The following is a 20,141-nucleotide window of genomic DNA, read 5'->3' as shown; positions in this document are numbered from 1 at the left end:
TTTGTATTTGTGCCTAGTCATGGCCCTTGATAACCGTAGGCTGGTACGGCTCTTCCAAGTACTTCTTTTCCTCTGCCGTGAGCTTCTTATCAGGGATGATCGCCTCCTCCATCCTGTGCACCGAGGAGAAACCCACAATAGGACTCGAAACCTTATCGTCAATCCAAGCGAGCGCAACCTGCGCCATCGTCCATCCCCGCTTCTTGCTCACCTCCTCCACACGCCTGATGATCTCCTCGTCCGCGCTCGTCAAGTTCCTGTTCGCTCCCTCAGCGCGGGCGGTCGTCTTCTGCTGCTCCAAGGACCTGGCGAGCTGTCCAGCAGCAACAGGGCCCCAGGGGATAAGCCCAATACCCTTGTAGTTGCAGTAAGGCACCATCTCCCTCTGTTCTTCCCGATACAGCAGGGAGAAATGGTTCTGCATGCTGACGAACTGCGTCCACCCGTTTCGTTCTGCCGCATGCTGGTATTCCGCTAGCTGCCACGTCCACATGCTGCTTGCCCCGATGTACCGCACCTTCCCGGCCTTGACGATGTCGTGGAGCGCAAGCATCGTCTCTTCGAACGGGACCTCGGGATCCGCACGGTGAATCTGATATAGGTCGATGTAGGTCGTGTCGAGGCGCTTCAGGCTGGCTTCGACTTGGTTGAAGATGGCCGTGCGGGACAGGCCCCACTGATTGATGTACTCCTTCGAGTAGGCGAGATGGCGCGTGTGTTCGTTCCCCCGCACGCGAAGATCTTCAGGCACCAACCCCTTGCACTTTGTCATGATGATCAGCTTGTGACGGGGGATGTTGAACTTCTTGATCGCTTTGGCGATGATGCGCTCGCTCTCTCCTGCAGAGTAGACCTGGGCATGTGAGTGAGGGAGAGCAAACCGGAAGTGGAAAGGAGAAAGAACAAGGACGTACGTTGGCCGTGTCCCACGTGTTGATCCCCCGATCCCACGCAGCTTTGAGCAGCTGCAACGCTTCTTCTTCCTCGATCACCCATGGCATCTGCAGCTTCGATCCAAAGGACATCGCCCCGAGGATGGGCACGCTGACGCGCAGCCCAGAGTTTCCAAGACGGCGGTATTCAACTTGCGGTTGGGACATCGTTTGCTAATGTTGGCAATTGGGGTGGAAAGCAGATATGAGAATGACCAGCAATACACGCTGCACGCATATTTAGCTGCCTCATCCGTGTGGAGGAGTTGCTACAGGGAACCAAGGTCTTGCCCCACATCAAAGTCGGGACGTTAACCCGATATCCCGATTGGCCCATTCCTGTTGAACATTAATATTGTTCACCGACGTTGGCAGACAAAGCAAGAATATAAATTTCTTCTTGAAGAGACAAGTCCGAGAATTGACCGCTGCGTCGGAACCGGGCCGACGCCGAGTGGACCCCTGGAGTGGCTGTGTAACCGATCAATGAAAGAAGCCAAAAGGCGGGGCAAGGAGCAACGACCAAGACGACAGTACACATTCATTTCACTTTCTTTTGCTGTGCTCTTTTGGCCGACTTGCTTGGTAGTACTTCGCCGTTCTCTCCTATTTTCTTTCTGGTTATTTACCTTGTAGCCAACCAGCTGGCATAGACTCTGGCTTGCTGTGTGCATTACTTGACGACTGTCTTCAACACTCGCTGGCGACTAGACTGACCTGTGTTCCGTTTGTTGACGTCCATGCGACCAGTAATTCATCTCTTCGCGCTGGTCGCACTCTCCCTTCTCGTATCAGGTCCGTCTCTTCTCTCTCCTGTGCTCGCCTCCTAACCCATCTCAGGCCATTCTCGCGCACACGGACCTGTTCTCACCCTCTCACACCCGCACATCAACTCCCTTCAAATCCTTCCTCGTACACCAGGCATTAAGCTTGGTTCACGGCACCCCCGCTCCCTCCTCTCCACCGACAGCTTTCGACTCTCGTTAGACCATGAAGGGGAGACGTTCAACCTTCATTTGACCCCGACAGAGTACTTGGTGCACCCGGCGGCGAGGGTAGAGTACTATGACATCTCTCCCGTAACGGGGTTTGCAGAGCTGAAAGAGACGGGTCCGTTGACCGCACAGGACGTGCTGGCCTTCTCGGGGCACGTCCTCAGCCCTACACACACCGCACAGCGATTCAGGGAAGACGCTGCGGGTGGTCTTTCTTCCTCGAGTACGCCTACTCTCGGATGGGCGCGAATCCTTGTTCATCCCTTCGATCCTCTCTCCGGCGAGGGACCGCTTTTTGAAGGCAGTTTCCAGACTGACGGTGTGGTGCGACATGTGATGTTGCGAGAAAAATACGACCGTCTGCGAAACGAAGGAGATGCGATCCCTGCTCCCGCCTCAGCAGGGGCGGAATCGAGGCTGGTCGTCTTCCGCGACTCGGACATCCTGCCATCACCAAACGCAGCAACTGGGGGCCATACATGCGCGCACGACCACCTTCCCGCGAACTACTTTTTGGAAAACCCGCTCCTCCGTTCCCATACCCTAGCGATGCCAAGCTCGAGCAGCGGTCACCCGATGTGGGAGGATATGTTGGATGAGATGGGATTAAAACATTGGAAGAGGGACGATATTCAGGGCATGGGTGGGATGAACATCAGTTCCAAGTACGTCGGACTTTCTCTCATTAACCGCGCATTTTCTGATGTTCGACCGTAGCTTTGCGAATGAGATTGGCGACACTTCCGGTTGCCCTAAAGAGCAGAAGATCGTTTACCTTGGAGTAGCGGCAGACTGTACCTATGTACAGAAATACGGCTCGCAAACGAATGCCACCACCCAGATCCTAAACGACTTAAACCAAGCTTCAGCCTTGTACAAGCAGACATTCAACATCTCCCTCGGTATTGTCAGTCTCTCCGTCCAGAGCCCCGTGTGCCCGAACACAACCGACCCCGCCTTTCCTTGGAACGTACCTTGCAGCAACAGTGTGGTGCTGAACGATCGGCTGAACCTGATTTCTGCGTGGAGGGGCGCCAAGGGTGCGGGTGATGGCGCTGGACTGTGGCATCTCATGAGCGGCTGCCCGACGGGCGAAGAGGTCGGCGTCGCCTGGCTTGGTGTTTTGTGCCAGACAAACGCGCAAACCCAGGGATCACAGACCGTTTCGGGTGTTGGGGTCACTACGCCTACGATGATGGAATGGCAGGTTGTCAGTCATGAAATCGGTCATAACTTTGGTTCTATTGTGAGTTTACCCACGATGGCGTTGATAACAGTGCTGACTCAATGTAGCATGATGTATGTTATTATCCTCGCATGTTCGGTGTGACAGAGACTAACACATTTGTAGTGCACTTCCGGATGCGCTCTTAATCAGGGCTGCTGTCCGTTTACGACCTCGTTGTGCGACGCAAACGCAGAGTTTATCATGAACCCAGTATCGATGCCGAACCAAACGGCCTTCTCCAAGTGCACGGTGGGAAACATCTGCTCCCTCATGGCAAACGAGAACACTACCTGTTTAGTCACCCCTTCCGCCTCGGTTCATACAATTTCACTCCAAATGTGCGGAAATGGCATCGTTGAGCCTGGGGAAGAGTGCGATCCCGGCCTGGACGGGAGCTCAACCTGCTGCGACCCACAGACGTGCAAGTTTCAATCAGGCGCCGTCTGTGACCCGAGCAATAGCCCGTGCTGTTCCAGCACCTGCCAGTTCTCCCCGAGTACGCAAGTGTGCAGGCCGGCTGTCAACTCTCAGTGTGACACGCCAGAGATGTGCACTGGTAACTCCGGGGCTTGTCCACCGGATGTAACCACCCCAGATAGGACGAGCTGCGGCCTAAGTGGTATGGCCTGTGCCAGTGGGCTGTGCACATCGCTCACAGGTGAGCATTACCTTACACAACATCAAACGTTTGCTTACGGGTCTGTCCTGTAGCCCAATGTCAGTCTGTGGGCGCTTCGCTCAACCTGAGCACGGCCTGTCCTCAAGTCCAAACATCATGTTCCGTCTCCTGCCAAGATCCGACAAACGCCAATCAATGTATAATCCTCCAATCTCAGTTAATCGCCGGCTCCCCCTGCGGCTACGGCGGCAAGTGCTACAACAATGCTTGTCAGCCTGGGTCCATCAGCGCCATCATCTCGGCATGGTATCGCGCCAATCTGCAGATCGCAATCCCTGTCACGGTGGTCGTTGGGATTCTTATCCTCCTCGTTCTAATAGGGATCATCACATGGATACGCAGGTGCTGTGTCCGCAACTCCTCCCGGAAGATCCCGCCATCAAGACAGTACATGGCCCAAGTGGGTAACGGATACGGTACATATCCTGGATACGTGCCTCCACCGGGGATGCCGCCTGGCCCCATGGCTCCGGCAGCAGCAATGACGAGCTCGAGAAGGGCCAGATATGAGGAGAGTGATTCTGTATCGACCGCAACTTACCGCCCACCCTCTGCCAAGGATCAGAATCACTCGCGGTTCGGGAGCAGCGGGGAGAGCGTGGTGCCTTTACGCCCTGCTGGATACTGATTTTTTTCCTGAAGGATGGTCTATTTATTTGTTCAACAATATCCTGTGCTGGATATATCCTGGTCAATTTATTCCCAATGTATAATAATCTGGATAAAATGACAATGTGACTGTTGATGAATTGAATAAATTGATGACTGTTCAAGGCGAAATGGACATGCCGCACCGGGACAGCCGCCGGTGATGAAAAAGGTAAAATTTGCCTCCGCTTCCTACACGTAAAGCGCGGGGACAGCCGTCTGTGTCACTTGTTCTCCTACCGCCATCATCTCAACGCTGCGCCTCTTGCTTGTGCTTGCTTAGTACATTTAACAAATATTCTACTTGACAGTTCTTGTCCTTGTAGTACCCTGGCCAACATCGACCACCTATTCAGTCTGGAAAGCGTCGACTGCTTCATGCGTTTGTCCGTTTCGAAACTATCCGACCACGATCGTCCCTGTACGCAATTTCGTATACGAGTGAGTAGTAGAAAGCGGCCCCTCCATACCGTGAGTCTTTCGTCACGAATCTCTTTCATTTACACTGATAAACAACAGCGTTAATATCTTTTGCACAACATGGCTCAAGCTGCTGGCATTGTTAACATTCGCCGGGATGTCGATGTGAGTCACTCGCCTTTGTACACGTGCCCATTCTAACCACCGCATTAGGATAAATTCTACCGTTACCGCATGCCCATCCTTCTCACTAAGGTGGAGGGCAAAGGAAATGGAATTAAGACTGTCCTGCCGAATATCCCGGATGTTGCTCGTGCTCTCAGCCGCCCGCCTATTTACCCCACCAAGTATTTTGGGTCCGAGCTCGGCGCACAGACGATGTACGACTCCAAAGCCGACCGCTTCATCGTCAACGGCGCGCACCAGTCTGAGCGCCTGCGCGAGCTCCTCGATGGATTCATCGATAAATACGTCTTGTGCGGAAGCTGCAAGAATCCAGAGACAGACCTCATCGTCACCAAGGACGAAATGATCGTGCGCGATTGCAAGGCCTGCGGGCAGCGCACCAACGTCGACATGCGCCACCGGCTCAGTTCCTACATCGTCAAGAACCCGCCTAAGAAGTCTAAGAAGGAAAAGAAAGGGAATGGCGACGCCGCCGCGAACGGCAAGAATGGAGACGCCGACGCATCGCCCGGCGACGACGGAGAGGGGTCAGACGATGAACTGACTAAGAGGATCAACGCCGAGGCGGCGGAACTGCCTGCAGTGCACGAAAAGTCTGGGCTTGGCGATGACTGGTCCGCTGACACCTCGCCCGAGGCTGTTAAGGCCCGCACCGCCTCCATCGAAGGCGCCTTCAAGTCCTCTCTTGTCATTGGCGGAGATGACGACGACGAAGAAGCGGAAGACACTGATTCTCCCTACTACCATCTGAAGACGTGGCTTCTTGAGAATCGTGAGGATGAAGACATCACCTCTGTCGACCTCTACAAAAAGGCCCAGCAGCTCGGCATCGACAAGAAGTACAAGACGATGCAGACTATCGGCGAGTATCTGTTCTCCGAGGACAATCCGCCCGTCGTGCCTGAGAGCAAGATGATCAAACGCTGGACTCCGGCAATTAAGAAGGTACGGATCCCTTTCTTTTCTTACCTGAACTGTGCTAACCGCGCTGTAGCTCATCATCGCCATGAAAGATAGTGACAAGGCTGAGAAGTCTCTCCTCGGCGGCCTGGAGCGCTACGTCGGACTCGACCGCCCAGACCTCATCCCGCAGGTGCCCAAGATCCTCATGGCTTGGTACCTCGATGACTGGATCCAGGAGGAGACTGTCACCCAGTGGGGCACCCACGTCAGCAAGAAGTACGTTGATAAGGAGACGAGCAAGAAAGTCCGCTTGGCCGCAAAGCCGTTCCTCAAGTGGCTTGAGGAGGCGGATGATGATGAGGAAGAGTGAGCGACGTTGCACACCCCGAAGCAGTGTGATGTACATATGTATGCTCTCCTGATCCGGACTGTTGATCGTTCGCCTCTCCGTCGCCTTATTCTGCTTGCTTTTGACTTGCTCCGTACTGACTATGTTGTCTCCCCACTCTTGCGCACCTGCCCTGAAATATGACTATTCAACCTGTTTGAGCATCTAAGTGAAGGCCTTCGTGCTGCTTGGTGTAATTGTGTGTCGTAAGGCGTTGTGTAAGAACTCATTTGCCCAGCCTGTGAGATCAATTGAAGGCGAATCTGGAATTAAGACAGAGACCAGACGAAGATACCCAAATCCTTCAGGTTTTTTTCGGTCTCTCACTCTCGATTGATACCTGTTCATTTCCGGTATCTTTAATGATAACAAAGCAACTAACTAACGGAGTGGGCGTTAACGCGAACCAAGAAAGTCGAGGTTGCGAACAGTGGGTGGTCCTCCTGACACGTGATGCGTGTTGGTACGTGCAGGTTGGTGATGAAACAAGCCTACATCGAGTTGTCCAAAGTATTTTTCACTGCCATTGTCGCTCCCAAGCTGGGAAGTGCGATTGAGATTGGAGACTGGGAAACGCTTCTCAATTATATGGTTCTGTGTCATACGCCGTATTCTAAGCAATATCCTGCACCAGACACGATACCACTAATACTTCGTATTCAGATCAGAACGGTATTCACATTATTCGCTATGGTACGACATGGACCGAAGAACCTCTTAACAACTTCATACCGCGAAACGCTGTCCTTCGGAAGCCTACAGTATTAACAATCTGAGAGGAGGGGAACGACGATAGAGGCACGATTAAGAGTCACACAAGAAGAACGTCCCTCGTACCCATCGCACAGTTTCCGGGTGCACAACGGCAGTCTCGTCCTCATCATCGTCCCAAGAACGCGTCCATACATAACCAATGGGGAGAATCAGGTCCGAGCGATCCAGTCCAGTGCTTTCGTCCGCCATAGCGCCCTAATCCGCCAAGAATCTTGTCCGCTTGGAATCTTGTCTGCCTTTTCCCTATTTTCTGGTTATACTGAAATAAATCAACTTGCTCAGTACGGTAGCCTCAGTGTCGATGTGCTGAGCAGGGGCAAAGCAGAGAGCATGGTCACCCATTCATCATAAGCCTGACTTGCTGTGGTCCTGAGCGACTCCTCTTTCTGTACCATTTTCTTCTGAAGCGACGCGAACCCAGGGAGGAGCTGTTGCACAATATCCTGCGATACGAGTTCAGTCGGGTACCACTTTGTTAAGCAAGACAGATGATGGACCTTCTGGGAGGGAGTCGTAAAAAAGCAGCGCTCCAGGAAGATGTCCACTGCATGAACATCATCCGCGCGACCGTCGAAGGTTGGTCTGCGGTTCGTTGCGGTGCTTGATAACCCAATCCGAAGGTCGAGGCAATGAGCCTGGTACCAGACCAAGGCACTATGCACAGCGGCTTCGTGGGCTCGTCTCCAACTACAACGCTCTCTCCAAAGTCGATAAAAACTGGGAGGTCATCGCTGTCGAGCATCGCGTTGTCTGGGCGAATATCCTGGACTCTAAATCAGTTGACACTTATGACATGATTGAGAGAACTATACCAAATGAGCGACGCCTGCTGCATGCATCCGTGCTAGATTCTGGGAAGGCTAAGTCTGGGGCTGGTGCTCTTTTATATACTGACGTGCCTGCAGCATGCGAGTGACTGTGTGCAAGAAATACTCAACGGACATCGTCTGGCCCTCGACTGTGTGCGGCTCTGCCAGCCAGTGCGGTTTCAGCTTGTCCATGACCACATACACGCGGTCTCTTGGTCCTTCAAATATGTCGACGGGTGGTGCCATGGGGGATTCTGAAGGAATATACTGGAGCAGTCGAAGTATGCACTTGTGCTCTTCCGAGTGCTTTCCCATGCTCCTGACAAAGTAAAAGCGACCATCTTTGGTAGCCGGAATAGCCAAACCACTCTGAAACGATATGTCAATCATCGAAAACGGAGTGGGTGAGCTGAATACGAGTGCTTACCCTTGAAATGAGCTCTTCTACAGTTGTTGAACGTCCCTTCCCTTCAACATATTCCATTATGTCCAGGGCATATCCCTTCCTAGCCGCGATGGGTTCAACTTCTTTCCATAGGCTGGCAAATCGGTCACGGTCCGGTTCACAAACGAAAGTGCCCTCGTCGCCCCATTCAAGTCCGTTGTCCGGCTCTCGATATTGATTAAGGAGTCGCTCATCGTCCGAGTCGGTAATCGCACTCCTGTCGCTGTTGGACCACTGTTCGAGTGATTTATCAATCTCGACATCCGTACTCAACGGTGGAAAGCATGGGTCACAAGCATATTCTCCTGTTGTTGTTGATGAAAGGGCGTGAGGAAGTTGTTCGGCTAACATTGTTGGAGTGACAGGAGGACAAATCACGTGAGTGGGGTTAGAACTCGAGAGAAACAGCCCTCTGGGCTTCCTGGGGTTCCTGCTTCTAAATCTATATTTTACAATTCTCGTGGATCCGAAACCGTCGCCCCACCCGCGTGAGCAAGACCTACGTCGATAAGGAGAAAGGGGCACAATGATGATACCAACGTCGTGTAACCGAAACGTGTGCCGGATGTAGAGGACGCTCTTATGAAACAACGGGCTCGTGAGACGACTCCTAATATCGACATACTTCCAGCTTGCACCAAGAAAAAGTTGGTCGTACTGCTTCCTGCTACATTCTCCATGCGGTGAAAGTTGCCCAGTGAATCACACAAATTACATTCTCACTTGAATGCACAGTATTGATTGCATGGTATTTGATGCGTGATATCACTTGGGATACAGTCATGATACACGGTAATACAATTGAGAAACCTTACAGAGTGCCCCAGCCTCCATGGTCGATCGCCCCTTCCAATTTGCGAGCCACAATCGCGGGGATGCCGTGCGTCAGCCACTGCTTACGCAGGTCCTCATATCGCATGGTGTGGAGGTGTTGTAGTCGTGCCCGTCTGTAAAGTGTGAGCGCCTACAACTTCGGTTCAAAAGATATACGGCATACCTTAGATTGAAGTCGACTTCTCCATGCTCGTCGGCGTACGGGGCATGGACGAATGAACCATTCCCAGCGTGTAAATACAGAATCGCACACTTCTTGACGAGGAAGAACATGCCAACAATGCCGCCGCAGCTAAAGGGATGTTAGGAAGCACGAGTTCGGTAATGGACAGCACGTACTCTCTCATGTGCATGTTGCACTCTCCTGCCTCTGCTATAGAATCCGAGCAACAAAAACTCTGTACACAACATACGGTACCACAGAACATGCAAATGGCGGGATCGTTTGGCACAGTGCGACAACGCATACACAGAAAGCGTTGAGGTTTGTGATACAGGGTATCCAGTCTTGCGGGTAGACGGGTGAGTCGATAGACAGCAGGATGCTCCTGTCTGATTTCGAAATGGTCAGGTCGGAAGGAATAATATGAGCAGTAATGTCCGGTCCAGCCGTCCATTAAAGTTGTCAGTGCTTCGGACTCGTGCAGTCGGCTGGGTGCAGGGATGTTCATCAAGTCTAGTAGCCGTTCGTATTCGGATTGCTGTGGATTTGTGATCGTCTTGGGGCCGAAACGTGAGGGCCGCACCACTCGTAATAGAATGGCTGCCCTGCGTAGGAAAGGAAGAGTGTACGAGTACAGTAATTGCCGAAATCGATCCGTGCCAAAAGATACCAACGTATACTCTGCAAGTTGTTGCAGCTGTGGTGAATGACGTACGAGGCTAGGGATATATTGGGTGTACGTCCCGAAAATCTCCTGGTACGGTCCATCCACCGGAATCTGCGGCCGACCAGGCAGTCGATTCAGCATCAATACGGTCGCTATAGACGCGCGCATCAGAGCTGCGTGGTACACTAGAACGACGATGTAGTGCAACATCTCAGGAGCAATGGCAGCAGTTTCCACGAGGATGGTAAGAGGATCGCGGAGTAGCATCGGCGAATTCAGAGACCTCTCTCTCGCCCAGTCGGGAAGAATGCGCATGCAGATTGCCCGAGTAAATAGCTGTCGAGCACCGTCAAGAGCAGCAGGATTCGGTCTATTCGAGAGGGTACGGAGCATATATACCAGCCCTCGAATGACTCGGCTCTGTCGCTCTGTAAGACAATCCGCGATGGTTTTGTTAGCTTCCCCTTCGCCTCGCACGGCGATTTCCATCATCGAAAGGGTGTAGACTACAAGTTCGTCTGGTAGATATGCACCGATGTCGTCACCAGGATGTGGTGACAGAAGGCGTCGTCTCAGATGCTTCGTCAAGTTGCCGTAGAACTGAGTTATCGTCTGTATGGTCTCGCTCAATTGCCAATCGCCATCAATGAGTCCATAACCAGGGGTCAGAGCAGAATCATCTGTATTCCAGCAACTGAACTCTCCGGTGCTGTTGCTGCAAAGAATGCTGTCGAACGAGCGATCTTGATATTGTCGGAGGAGGTTCGTCTGTTGTAGGCGAATCCAATCAGACAAATTCATATTGGTTCCCTGGTGATACGTCTCGCTCCAGTCGAAATCCTGCACAGGCAGAAGCGCATTGCCCAAACTCTTGCACAGCGGGCAAACGAACTCCCTGCGGGAGATGTTTTCGGGGTGGTTTCGCGTGCTGTGGTGCGCTTGTCGATGTTCGACAGAATCGGTGTAAGCGTTGAAGCACTTCACATGCATCATGTGACCGCAAACGGACGCATATAGACCGTATCTGGTGTTTCCGAGAGGGAAGAAAGCACACTTCTCGTCATTGCTCGAATCCGCGATCTGAGGTCCTTTGCCTTTCCGGGCTGACGGCATGGGACTAACAGGTGATGTTTGAACGTTGCGATCCAAAGACAAGGGAGCACTTAGAGCATCTTCGAGCCATTCAACGCTGTGCGGGGGCGTTGTACGAATCGCCCGACTTGGCATGACTGAACAAAGCAGTCCAAATGCCGCTTCTGGAGTGAGATCTTCCTGGCAGACGATGCAAGTCCCGATAGATTTTTGCGGCTCCTCATCATCCATATAGTCCATATCAAAGTCATCTAGGGCATCATCGCCATCCTCTTCATTGTCTAGATTATTAAGCTTGAACGTCTGCTGAGCCACCTGGAACTGCTTCATGATGGCTTCTTGTCGTGCTTTCGCTGCGCGTTTCTTCGCAGCCTCCAATTCCTCTGCCCGTGAAGTTCCATCGTCGTCATGCCGTCGGTGCTTCAGCTCGTTCGGAGTGTGTCGTTGGAAAACATCCAAGCACCACGTGATTCGTGGATGAAAGGTATTGAACCGATCCATTGTTTCCAGCGCACAAAGGACCGTGACGAGAGTCTGACGATTGGTAAAGGTCTTGCGAGCGGCTATCTCAGGAAAGTATTCTGGTGCTTCAACGAGTGCTAACATGATCAGGTGCAACGTCTGATCAATGACAACATCGGCATACGTCGGCATAGAGCTTGCCGGAACTGTCAAGGTGGGCATGAAGTTGCTGAGACCATAGAAGAGAACTTGAACGAGGATCTCGCTGGCGAAGACGGCGGAAATGCCTGCGTACGGTCCATTTCGCTTGATGTTCAATGGCTTAGGTACCAGTACGGGGTTATCGACATTGGTTTCTTTCTTCAGGCGAGCTTTGAGTATACCCTCGATCTCTTCGCGCCGATTCCTCGTGTAGTGGAAGTAGAAGTGATCTACTGTGTCGAAGAATTCGTCATGCAGCTCGTACGTGCCGACATCGCTGAGCGTCACTGGTGGTTTGTAGTGCGCCACTGCCATCAGACTCCTCTCGAAAGACTTTGCTTCCATAATTCGGTCTGTCACCCGCTTAGTCAATTCGGTGTAGCTGCAGGGTCCAAGAGCTAGAGCATGGATGACCTCGCGTCGAGTTTGTTCCGGTTCTGTGAGACCGTTGACGAAGCACATCTCACCCAGACAGAAGAGAAGCACATAGAAAAACTCCTCAAGCATCGTACCAAGCTGGCCACTATCATACTTATCGTGCGCCGTTCGGCCACAGAACCATGCGAGAAGGTGGAATCGGTCGATGATAGAAGTGAGAACCAGCTGCGGCTCAAGAAGAGCAAGGCCACATTGAACCAAAAAGAGGTCTTGATCGTAGCACAGCTCCCGAAGCATGAAGTCGCGGTAGTGAATTAACTGTCCCCGAATTGCGAACCCATTGCGAACCCACAGACCAGAGCGAACCTGAGCCACCATGGCAAGCACTGGCTTACAGTCAGTACATTAATTATATGAAAGAGATAAAACATGATACCTCGTAGTGGGAATTCAATGATCACCAAGAAATTGTGGCCCTCGACTTTGGACAGCACCAGGGTACGGAGACTGCCGTATTCAGCCTGCGCCATGGACTCGTCCCCCAGCAACTTGACGTGTTTGAGCAATTCGGCGAGGAACCAATGAAGAGGATGATGGAAGCTGACATATCCCTCCATTACGTCAAATCGCACTAGCTCCTTGGTAGGACCTCCAAATGCTACTTGATGGAAGTTGCCAAGTCCAGTCTTGGCTCGCCCGGAAATCTCCAGGTGCTTTTTGGATACTACCAAGGCCCGCTGGAGTGTGTAGGCGATGGCTTGATAATACATTGACAGATCCTTTGCTTGGGTCTGCGCATACATCTCGCCGAATGCCCTTATCAACCGGGCGAGGCACAGCATGACGTTAAACACGCTCACCCACGCGTCCGTCTCGTACTCAACGTGAGCCTGCGCCTGTCGCGTATTGGGATTGATGCCAGAAAACATGTCACACAGGTCGCACATGGCACCAAGGAGCTTAAAGTCGGTGATAAGGACGCGGGCAGCACTGTCCCCTGACGCAGCGATAGGACTAGCAGCGCAAAGGGCGCGCATGTCATTGAACAACGGCATGAAGCGTTTGGATCGGAATGGGAACGAGTTGACGTCCGGTTCAACGTTCAGTCGGGGGGGAAGGAGAACACATTTTCCACCGTCGGAAAGTTGGTTGGTGAAGAAGGACATGAGCAAACCGAGGATGCGCTGCGGGAGAGGAGTCGTGCCGACGAGGCGATATGCGACGGTAGGCACGGAAAAGAGCTGGTCGGAAAAGGTACGCATGGATGTTTCCGCTTCTCGATCTACGAGAAGGTAGTCGTTGACGATGTTGTGATATACTTGTGCGTACAACGTGGCTATGGTACATCATCAATTAGAGTCCTAAAGTGCAAACGGAGGACATACCCATGTGGACACGAACGGTGGGGGACACTCTGAACAGGCTGACATAGACTTGCTTCAGCATCAACCTGGGTCCCCTCCATAATTTCGTGTGGTAACAGAATCCGTATTCGATCCGAGTAAGGGGCATACGTTTGGACAGCAAACCGTCGTAGTCGACAAAGTGGTTTCCCAAAGCAGCGGCTTGTCCATGAGCAGAAAGGGCACTGCTAGACATCGGGCGGGGAGCAAACAGTGCCTGCAGCAGAATCTCGCGGGTTGCGTGGGAATGGCCACCGAGTCGGGCGGTAGTTAAGTCGACCAGCCATTCGATGATGGTAGCGGCGACCTCTTCTCTGAATGTGTCCGATGCGCGTCGTACGGTGACTCCGAGATCCACAAGAGCAATTTGTCTCGCGATGTACAGAGCTCGCGCAGGATCATTCGACCGATCAATAATAGCACGGCCCATCGTATGAATCCGGCTCGTCCATTGTTTCGCAGTGTCTAGATCACAACCTGTTGCATCCTGTAATACGTCGATAACTTCTTGAAAGCTGTGTTTTTCGTCATTCCATACTACGACAGCATACTGCACGTCAGGTCTTGTGCCTGGCGGCTGTGAAGTGGGTGGTGAAGTCCCGAACAAACCGGCTGCAGGATTGGTTCGTGTCGGTGACGTGCTAAAAGGAGCAAAGGGAGATTGAATGCCATTACTTGCTGGGGAACCAAAAACGCTGGCAGCGAGAGCGTCGCTGGTCGAGGATTTGGTAATGTCGGCCTCGGTGTTTGGGGAAGCAGTATCATCAGGAGCAAGGTCAAGCACATCCAGCATATAATCAATGGCGAACGCGACAGTATGGACCATACATTGTCGCAAGCCTTCAGGTATTTGACTACCAGATGATGGCAGGGCTGAGTTGAACGCGTCCGTGGGAATGTAAGCGCCCGGAAGTGAGGGGCCCGTGCTGGGCTCAGACGAGGCACAATGCAGTCGACAGGTTGATGGGATGCGCCAGCACTCATTTTCCCCACAGTCGCAATACCCACCGGCATGATGCGCAACATGGAAGGTAACAATATGGCCTATATGATCCGAGGCCTCGAAACATCGAGAGCACATGACGCAAGTATCGTCCATCGCGCAATCCCTGTGAAAAGGTCAGATGCATATCCATACAAACATCGTAATACGCACTTGCAACGATACCCAACGTCCCCCTTTTCAAATATATATTCGCAGCACTTGCCAGTTCCTACGACTTCCCTCTCCTCGTCCACAACGCCGGAGTGCACCTTCTTCTGTGCTTTAGTCAGACTGCCCTCCAACTCAAAGCACTCCTTGATGTCGTCGTTATCATCGTCGAACCATGATCCAAATGGTCCCCAGAAGCTGCTCCAAAGCTCTTTGAGCACCAGGAGCCTCGTTTCTGGCGCAAATCTGTACCAGCTCGAGTTGGGGAGTGTGTTGAGTCTGTTTCGCAACAGGACTACGCCGGTAGGAATGGGTCCGAGTGGGGGGCTAGTATACGTTGGTGGTGTATATCCATTGGGGCCAAAGCGAGAAGGGTCGGGTAGGAAATGGGTGTTGATGTTGCCTGATGGTGCGTTTGCAGATGGGGTCGTGTGCGAAATTGTGCCAGTCGGCTGGGAGGACGCAGACGGTTGAGTTGGTCGGAAACGAGATAAGAAACCAGACATGAGAGGTTGCATACAACAAACGAGAGACCGTCAAGGTTAAGAGCAGTTACCAAGTCCTCTAGATGAAGATATATGCGTCGTTGGTGGTTATTGTTCAAAGGTGTGGATGCCTGCAGGAAGTGGCGCGTGTATGTTCTCGAGGGTTTCTCTCTCTGCACCCGACGCGTTATCTGCGCGTTTACTGACTGGCCTGTGCTGGCATAAATGCAAGTCTAAACAGCAAAGCTTGGATTCATCCATTAATACATTATTCATCAGCACACTGGCCACCGACTACCATTCATTTCGACACAAGCTCATTGAAATCATGAGAAAGAGGCCCCTTCTTCGTGTTCTCCACCACCACGTCGAACCGTGCTGAGTGTCCCAGACCACCAGCTTTCACCAAAGCAGCTAGGGCCCTGACAGCGCTCTGCTGCAATTCGGTCGCCCTCTCCAAATCCTGCTTCACCGTATCCTTCGTAGTTGCAGGCGCTTTCATGGTGTCTTCGAGGGGTACGGATATCTGGTCAAGGCGCTGGACGGCGGCAGTCGGTGCGACTTGCGACAGTCTGAAAAGCATCATATAGCAGAGCGCCTTGATTTCGTCCTTGTCGCTTAAACCGGCAATGACACGATTGATGTACTCTTGCAGGTCTATAGCACCAAGGCAGGTGTCCAACTGAATATGCTTTGTCAGCGGTATCCAGTATCAATTTGGGACCCTGCTCACGAGGGTATACATAGCTTCGTAAGCTGCCTTGCGGGCTTCTAAACCGTCGTCGATTTGATGCTTCCATGGTCCCATGACCACAGTGTGCACCAATTCATCGCGGACATGAGTTTGGGCATAAAGATCTGGCAGGATATTGGGGAGGTGTGGGCGAACGAGGTGGGATTTATGACGGGCTGCGGCATTCAGAGAAACAATTGCGAGGCGTTGCACATTCTGCGATGGCCAGTCAGACCTGGAACTGCGCCATGACATAGGAACTCACGATATCAGTGTCACGAAGAAGCGTGAAATAAGGCGAAATAATAGGCTGTAGTAAATCGTCGTAGGTTTGCGTGTTATCCATGAAAACATAACGCATAGCGGTTGCCACGGCAGCCTTGACCGCGGGAGGATTCTCACGCGCCATGGAAGCCTGAAGAAGTCAATGGGCCAATATTCCTGCGAGACAGGAAAAATAACCTACCTGAAGACGGGGCAAGAAGCGGGCAGGGCAGGTTGTGGTGAGCCTGCCTAAGCATGCAGCAGCGATGTTCTTCAAGCTTTCGTCCTCGCTCGTAGTACTAGCAAACAGAGGCTCCCATAACTGGTCCGCCATATGCTCAAGCTGATGCCTGGGCCCATGTGTGACGACCTTGCTCATCATGTGAGGGGTGAACATAGGTGTCAGAGGTTATGACTCACTTCTCGAAGAGCATGCAAAGCGGACAGCCGACTGTGTTCCTCTCCTTGTAAAGCCTGGACGATGACAGGAAGGAACATCTGGATATTTCCAACAGCAATGCCCCCTGACATGACATTATTATCGTGAAATGAAAAGAACAGAGAGAACTCACCAACCGCGGACGATGCCGCTATTCTCACTTGTTCAGAGGACGATCTGAAGAGATTAAGAGAATGGTTGAAGACATCTGGTTGATCAGACATATCCCTGTACTTCCAGTTAGGTACGAAAAAGATGGGATGGACTCGAACGTACACGAACTGCCCAATCTCGCCCAAGGTCAGTAAGGCCAAAACGACTGCCGAATCATTCTCCTTCTTTCCAGTCTAACAAGTGCTCAGAATAGAAAGACAAAAATCAGCAAACCATGCATACTCGAAGCGGCTTTGCGAACGTGGTGATCACACCAGCAGCATCCTGCGGGCTTCCCCGTACGCATACCGCGATACATTTCGCCACGGTCGCGTATCCAGCCATAGCACCCTTGCCTGCCTTGTCTCCCATCTGTCCCTTGGTAGATTGGATAAGTAGGTTCTGCACAATGTGGTTTGCAATCTGGTTGTCGGCTCGCACGAGTGCGGCGATGAACGCGAGCAGGGGCTCGACCGAACCGGAGATACCTGAGAGCGCTAGCGAATAGATGCGAGAGAGCGTGGTCTGCTCAACAGTCTGCCAGGCGAGGGGCAAGACGGTGAGGGTAAGGGTGAGCGTGGACAGGGACAGCGAAAGGACAAGGAGATCGTCGTCCACCAAGTGTGCAGTAAGTGTTTGAATCACTTGAGTTGCCGTTTCGGGAGCAAGAGAGGCACCTTTGCGCTTGAGCAGTTGCTGAAGACAAGGGAATCCCTCTACGCGCTGATTTCGAGGACCACGCCTTATAACACCCAAACACCAATCGACGTCTTCGTCGAGCCATGCCTCCCACTTCGCTTTGTCAACTCCATCAGCACCATCGCGTACAACACGCTCGACAACATGCAGTCCGATGGCCTGCATCTCGCCTCTAGCTCGGAGAAGGTTCATCCACTGATCGTCTTTGGCAACTTCTCCAGCAGCGCTAACGACGTCGCCCAAAAACTCCAGAGCACGCTCTTTGACGAATGCGTCCGTGTCAGCGATGTTCAGGCGACGAACGGTCTCCGTATATATGCGCTCCGCGTATCGCTTCGCTAGATGACTTGGAGGAAGCATCTTGACAGCCTTGACAAGTTCCCCTGCCGCACGGAAAGCTTCACCAGCTACACGAGGGAAGCGATCCCCAAGGAGGTTGAGCAATGCAGGTGCTACAGTATTGAGGGATTCGCCGAAAGACCGAGGTGGGCTTGCAGCGAAGAACTGGGTAAGGAACTGCAGCAACTGTGCAGTCAACTCCGGAGTTCGAGAGCCAGATGGGCCACTGAGCAGCTTGGCCATGAGGGAAAGAAGAGGGGTGGAGAATGGGGCGAGCACCCCTGGAAGAGTAGCGTTTATCGTTTGTAGCAAGGTGAAGCCAGACGTGAGCGTCGCAGCATTTGATTTCGACGTGAGCTGTTTGAGCAGGGACTTGGTCGCAGCTGGTACTAGCTGCCGGAGCTGAGATAAACCACCTTCGTCCTCCACCACCTCCATACCCTCTTCCTCACGTTTCCTTTTGCCAGGTCGAGGAGAGCCGCCTTCGGAGCCATATACGCCAGCTTGCTTCACAAGCGCGGTGAGCGTCGCCCAGACCTCGATCCTTACGCTCTCTTCCCTATCGGCAAAGCGAGAGACGAGCGCGGGCCCAACAGACTTGTATAGCGTTTGCAGCAACTCTGGTCGAGTGCCAATGACAGCAAGGAGCACTTTCAGCGCACTTCGTCGTACTTTGTATGACGTGTCCTCATCATCATCATACCTACATTATCGAGTCAATAGATGCGAGACGCAAAGACATGAACTCACTCCTCGTCATCCACTTCCTCATCTTCCTCCACCTCGTCCTCATCTTCGTCCATAGCATCCCCTGCGTAGTTCTATAGCAAGTCAACAGTGTTTCGCCAAAGACTGCTGCCAAACCCACGGGGTCATATTTCATCAACTCTACCCCTACCGCACATATCTGCACCAACATCGGTGTCACCTCTTTGCCGCAACCCAAGACAAGCTGTTCCAGAGCCTGCAAGGCACCTTCCTTGAGCTCCTCCATCTCTTTCCTTTCTGACTCCTCATCCTCATCCTTAGCGCCGCTTTCCAGAGCACTAATGAGTGACTCGACGATTGCTGGGGCAGAGGGCGCGAGTCGATCTGGAGCATGCCGACCAACCGCCGCGAGTAGTTGGACAGCGGTAGTTCGTTGAGAAACGGATATGGCAGGGTTGGAGAACGCTGTCAAAAGGGCTTCTAACAATGGTTGGAATGTTTTCGGTGATGTAAGGGGAATGAGATTAGCTGAGTGACATCAGAATAATTCTGAAGAAATGAAGAGTCACCTTACCTAAGGCAACGATCGCACGCTTCCGTACAGCGACACGCGAGTGGTCCAGCAGATTCCGAAGAATGTCAAATGCTTGTTGCAGTTGGTCGGGAGTCTTGGTCAAGGGAGCAGATAGTCGTGATAGTACGGTTGTGAGAACAGTCAGAGACTCGAGGATGAGTTCGGGTTTGGTGTTGGGCTATCGAGCGCTTAGCAGACGTCAGAGAGCAAAATTGAGTAACACACGTTCTTGAGTATGACAAGCAGTTGCGGGACGAGCGTATTTGCTACAAGGTTCGCAAGGGGACCAACTGTTGGAATCTCCATCGTTATCGTCTTCAAAGCTACATATGCGATTAGATTGAGCATCTGTGACTATACGCTTCTCGTACCCAGACTGGTCAAATCTCGAACGTCGTCTTTGTTCCCGCCAAGATATCCAACAAGAGAGTTCATGATAAGCTCCTTCTTCTGCTCGCTTACCAGCTTGATCATCAAGGCCACGCTGTAGGAAACTGAGCTGCCACTCGCTGCCGTTGTGCTGTGATAGCGTACCACTTGACGGTCAAGTTCTTCACCTCCGAGTTGCTATCGTCCATGTGCTTCAAAACCTCGTCTACGAGCGTAGACTCGCTTTGCGTGTCAAAGCTCAACCCTCCTGACCGCATGTCCGTAATGAAGTCGTTCATCGCCATGAATCTACGCGCGCATATATGAGAGTAGTCTCTAGGGCCCGCTCGTGTGCACCTACCGCAAGTCCGGGTCGACGTCCCGCATCTTTTTCAGACTATCAGCATCATCTCATGTGCCAACACCTCAATAATCGTACCTTCTCTGCAAGCGGGGCAGCATTGTAATATCCCGGCGCCATCGTTGAATGAGTGTGGAGAAAGAGTAGTAACGACGGGGTGGACCGTGTAGCGTACAACAGGCGCTATAGGGCAAGCAGGTGGCACGCGACGAATTTTGGATCCGTGGCACGCCCCCTACCGTGATTGTCGGGACAGG

The 20,141-nt window shown here is 52.4% G+C and overlaps 6 protein-coding genes across 6 annotated transcripts; 2 read left to right on the top strand and 4 right to left on the bottom strand.

Moving 5' to 3' along the window:
- Positions 1–13: 13 nt before the first annotated feature.
- DACRYDRAFT_56304 (Aldo/keto reductase) lies at positions 14–1,100 on the bottom strand (the record flags this gene model as incomplete). Its single annotated transcript, XM_040775365.1, has 2 exons — positions 14–853; positions 915–1,100. The coding sequence occupies 2 exons, from the start codon at positions 1,098–1,100 to the stop codon at positions 14–16; spliced, it is 1,026 nt and encodes a 341-aa protein (XP_040625773.1).
- Positions 1,101–1,471: 371 nt separating this feature from the next.
- Positions 1,472–4,553, top strand: DACRYDRAFT_69951 (uncharacterized protein). Its single transcript, XM_040775912.1, has 6 exons — positions 1,472–1,727; positions 1,773–2,592; positions 2,645–3,173; positions 3,221–3,226; positions 3,279–3,813; positions 3,867–4,553. Exons 1-6 carry the CDS (start codon positions 1,673–1,675, stop codon positions 4,460–4,462), a joined length of 2,541 nt encoding a protein of 846 aa, XP_040625772.1. The 5' UTR covers positions 1,472–1,672; the 3' UTR covers positions 4,463–4,553.
- A 178-nt stretch (positions 4,554–4,731) lies between these two features.
- Positions 4,732–6,539, top strand: DACRYDRAFT_24001 (uncharacterized protein). The gene is made up of 4 exons (XM_040773501.1): positions 4,732–4,953; positions 5,002–5,067; positions 5,116–6,033; positions 6,083–6,539. Exons 2-4 carry the CDS (start codon positions 5,023–5,025, stop codon positions 6,359–6,361), a joined length of 1,242 nt encoding a protein of 413 aa, XP_040625771.1. The 5' UTR covers positions 4,732–4,953; positions 5,002–5,022; the 3' UTR covers positions 6,362–6,539.
- Positions 6,540–7,048: 509 nt separating this feature from the next.
- On the bottom strand, positions 7,049–7,538 carry DACRYDRAFT_24000 (uncharacterized protein). The gene has a single exon (XM_040773500.1). The coding sequence runs from the start codon at positions 7,340–7,342 to the stop codon at positions 7,184–7,186; it is 159 nt and encodes a 52-aa protein (XP_040625770.1). The 5' UTR covers positions 7,343–7,538; the 3' UTR covers positions 7,049–7,183.
- A 1,620-nt stretch (positions 7,539–9,158) lies between these two features.
- Positions 9,159–15,081, bottom strand: DACRYDRAFT_69944 (uncharacterized protein). Its single transcript, XM_040775911.1, has 6 exons — positions 14,764–15,081; positions 13,590–14,716; positions 12,641–13,540; positions 9,581–12,590; positions 9,405–9,533; positions 9,159–9,354 (listed from the first exon to the last, which is right to left on the bottom strand). The coding sequence occupies exons 2-6, from the start codon at positions 14,704–14,706 to the stop codon at positions 9,219–9,221; spliced, it is 5,292 nt and encodes a 1,763-aa protein (XP_040625769.1). The 5' UTR covers positions 14,707–14,716; positions 14,764–15,081; the 3' UTR covers positions 9,159–9,218.
- Positions 15,082–15,490: 409 nt separating this feature from the next.
- On the bottom strand, positions 15,491–19,994 carry DACRYDRAFT_23998 (TIP120-domain-containing protein). The gene is made up of 16 exons (XM_040773499.1): positions 19,963–19,994; positions 19,885–19,910; positions 19,689–19,832; positions 19,526–19,638; positions 19,380–19,477; positions 19,155–19,332; positions 18,741–19,108; positions 18,623–18,693; positions 17,078–18,575; positions 16,958–17,028; positions 16,815–16,909; positions 16,663–16,766; positions 16,445–16,612; positions 16,244–16,393; positions 15,979–16,194; positions 15,491–15,927 (listed from the first exon to the last, which is right to left on the bottom strand). Exons 2-16 carry the CDS (start codon positions 19,908–19,910, stop codon positions 15,547–15,549), a joined length of 3,681 nt encoding a protein of 1,226 aa, XP_040625768.1. The 5' UTR covers positions 19,963–19,994; the 3' UTR covers positions 15,491–15,546.
- Positions 19,995–20,141: the final 147 nt, after the last annotated feature.

Source organism: Dacryopinax primogenitus, assembly GCF_000292625.1.
Source record: "Dacryopinax primogenitus strain DJM-731 SS1 chromosome Unknown DACRYscaffold_17, whole genome shotgun sequence".
In the NCBI taxonomy this organism is placed as follows: Eukaryota; Fungi; Basidiomycota; class Dacrymycetes; order Dacrymycetales; family Dacrymycetaceae; genus Dacryopinax; species Dacryopinax primogenitus.
This window is presented reverse-complemented; position numbering and strand designations above follow the sequence as displayed.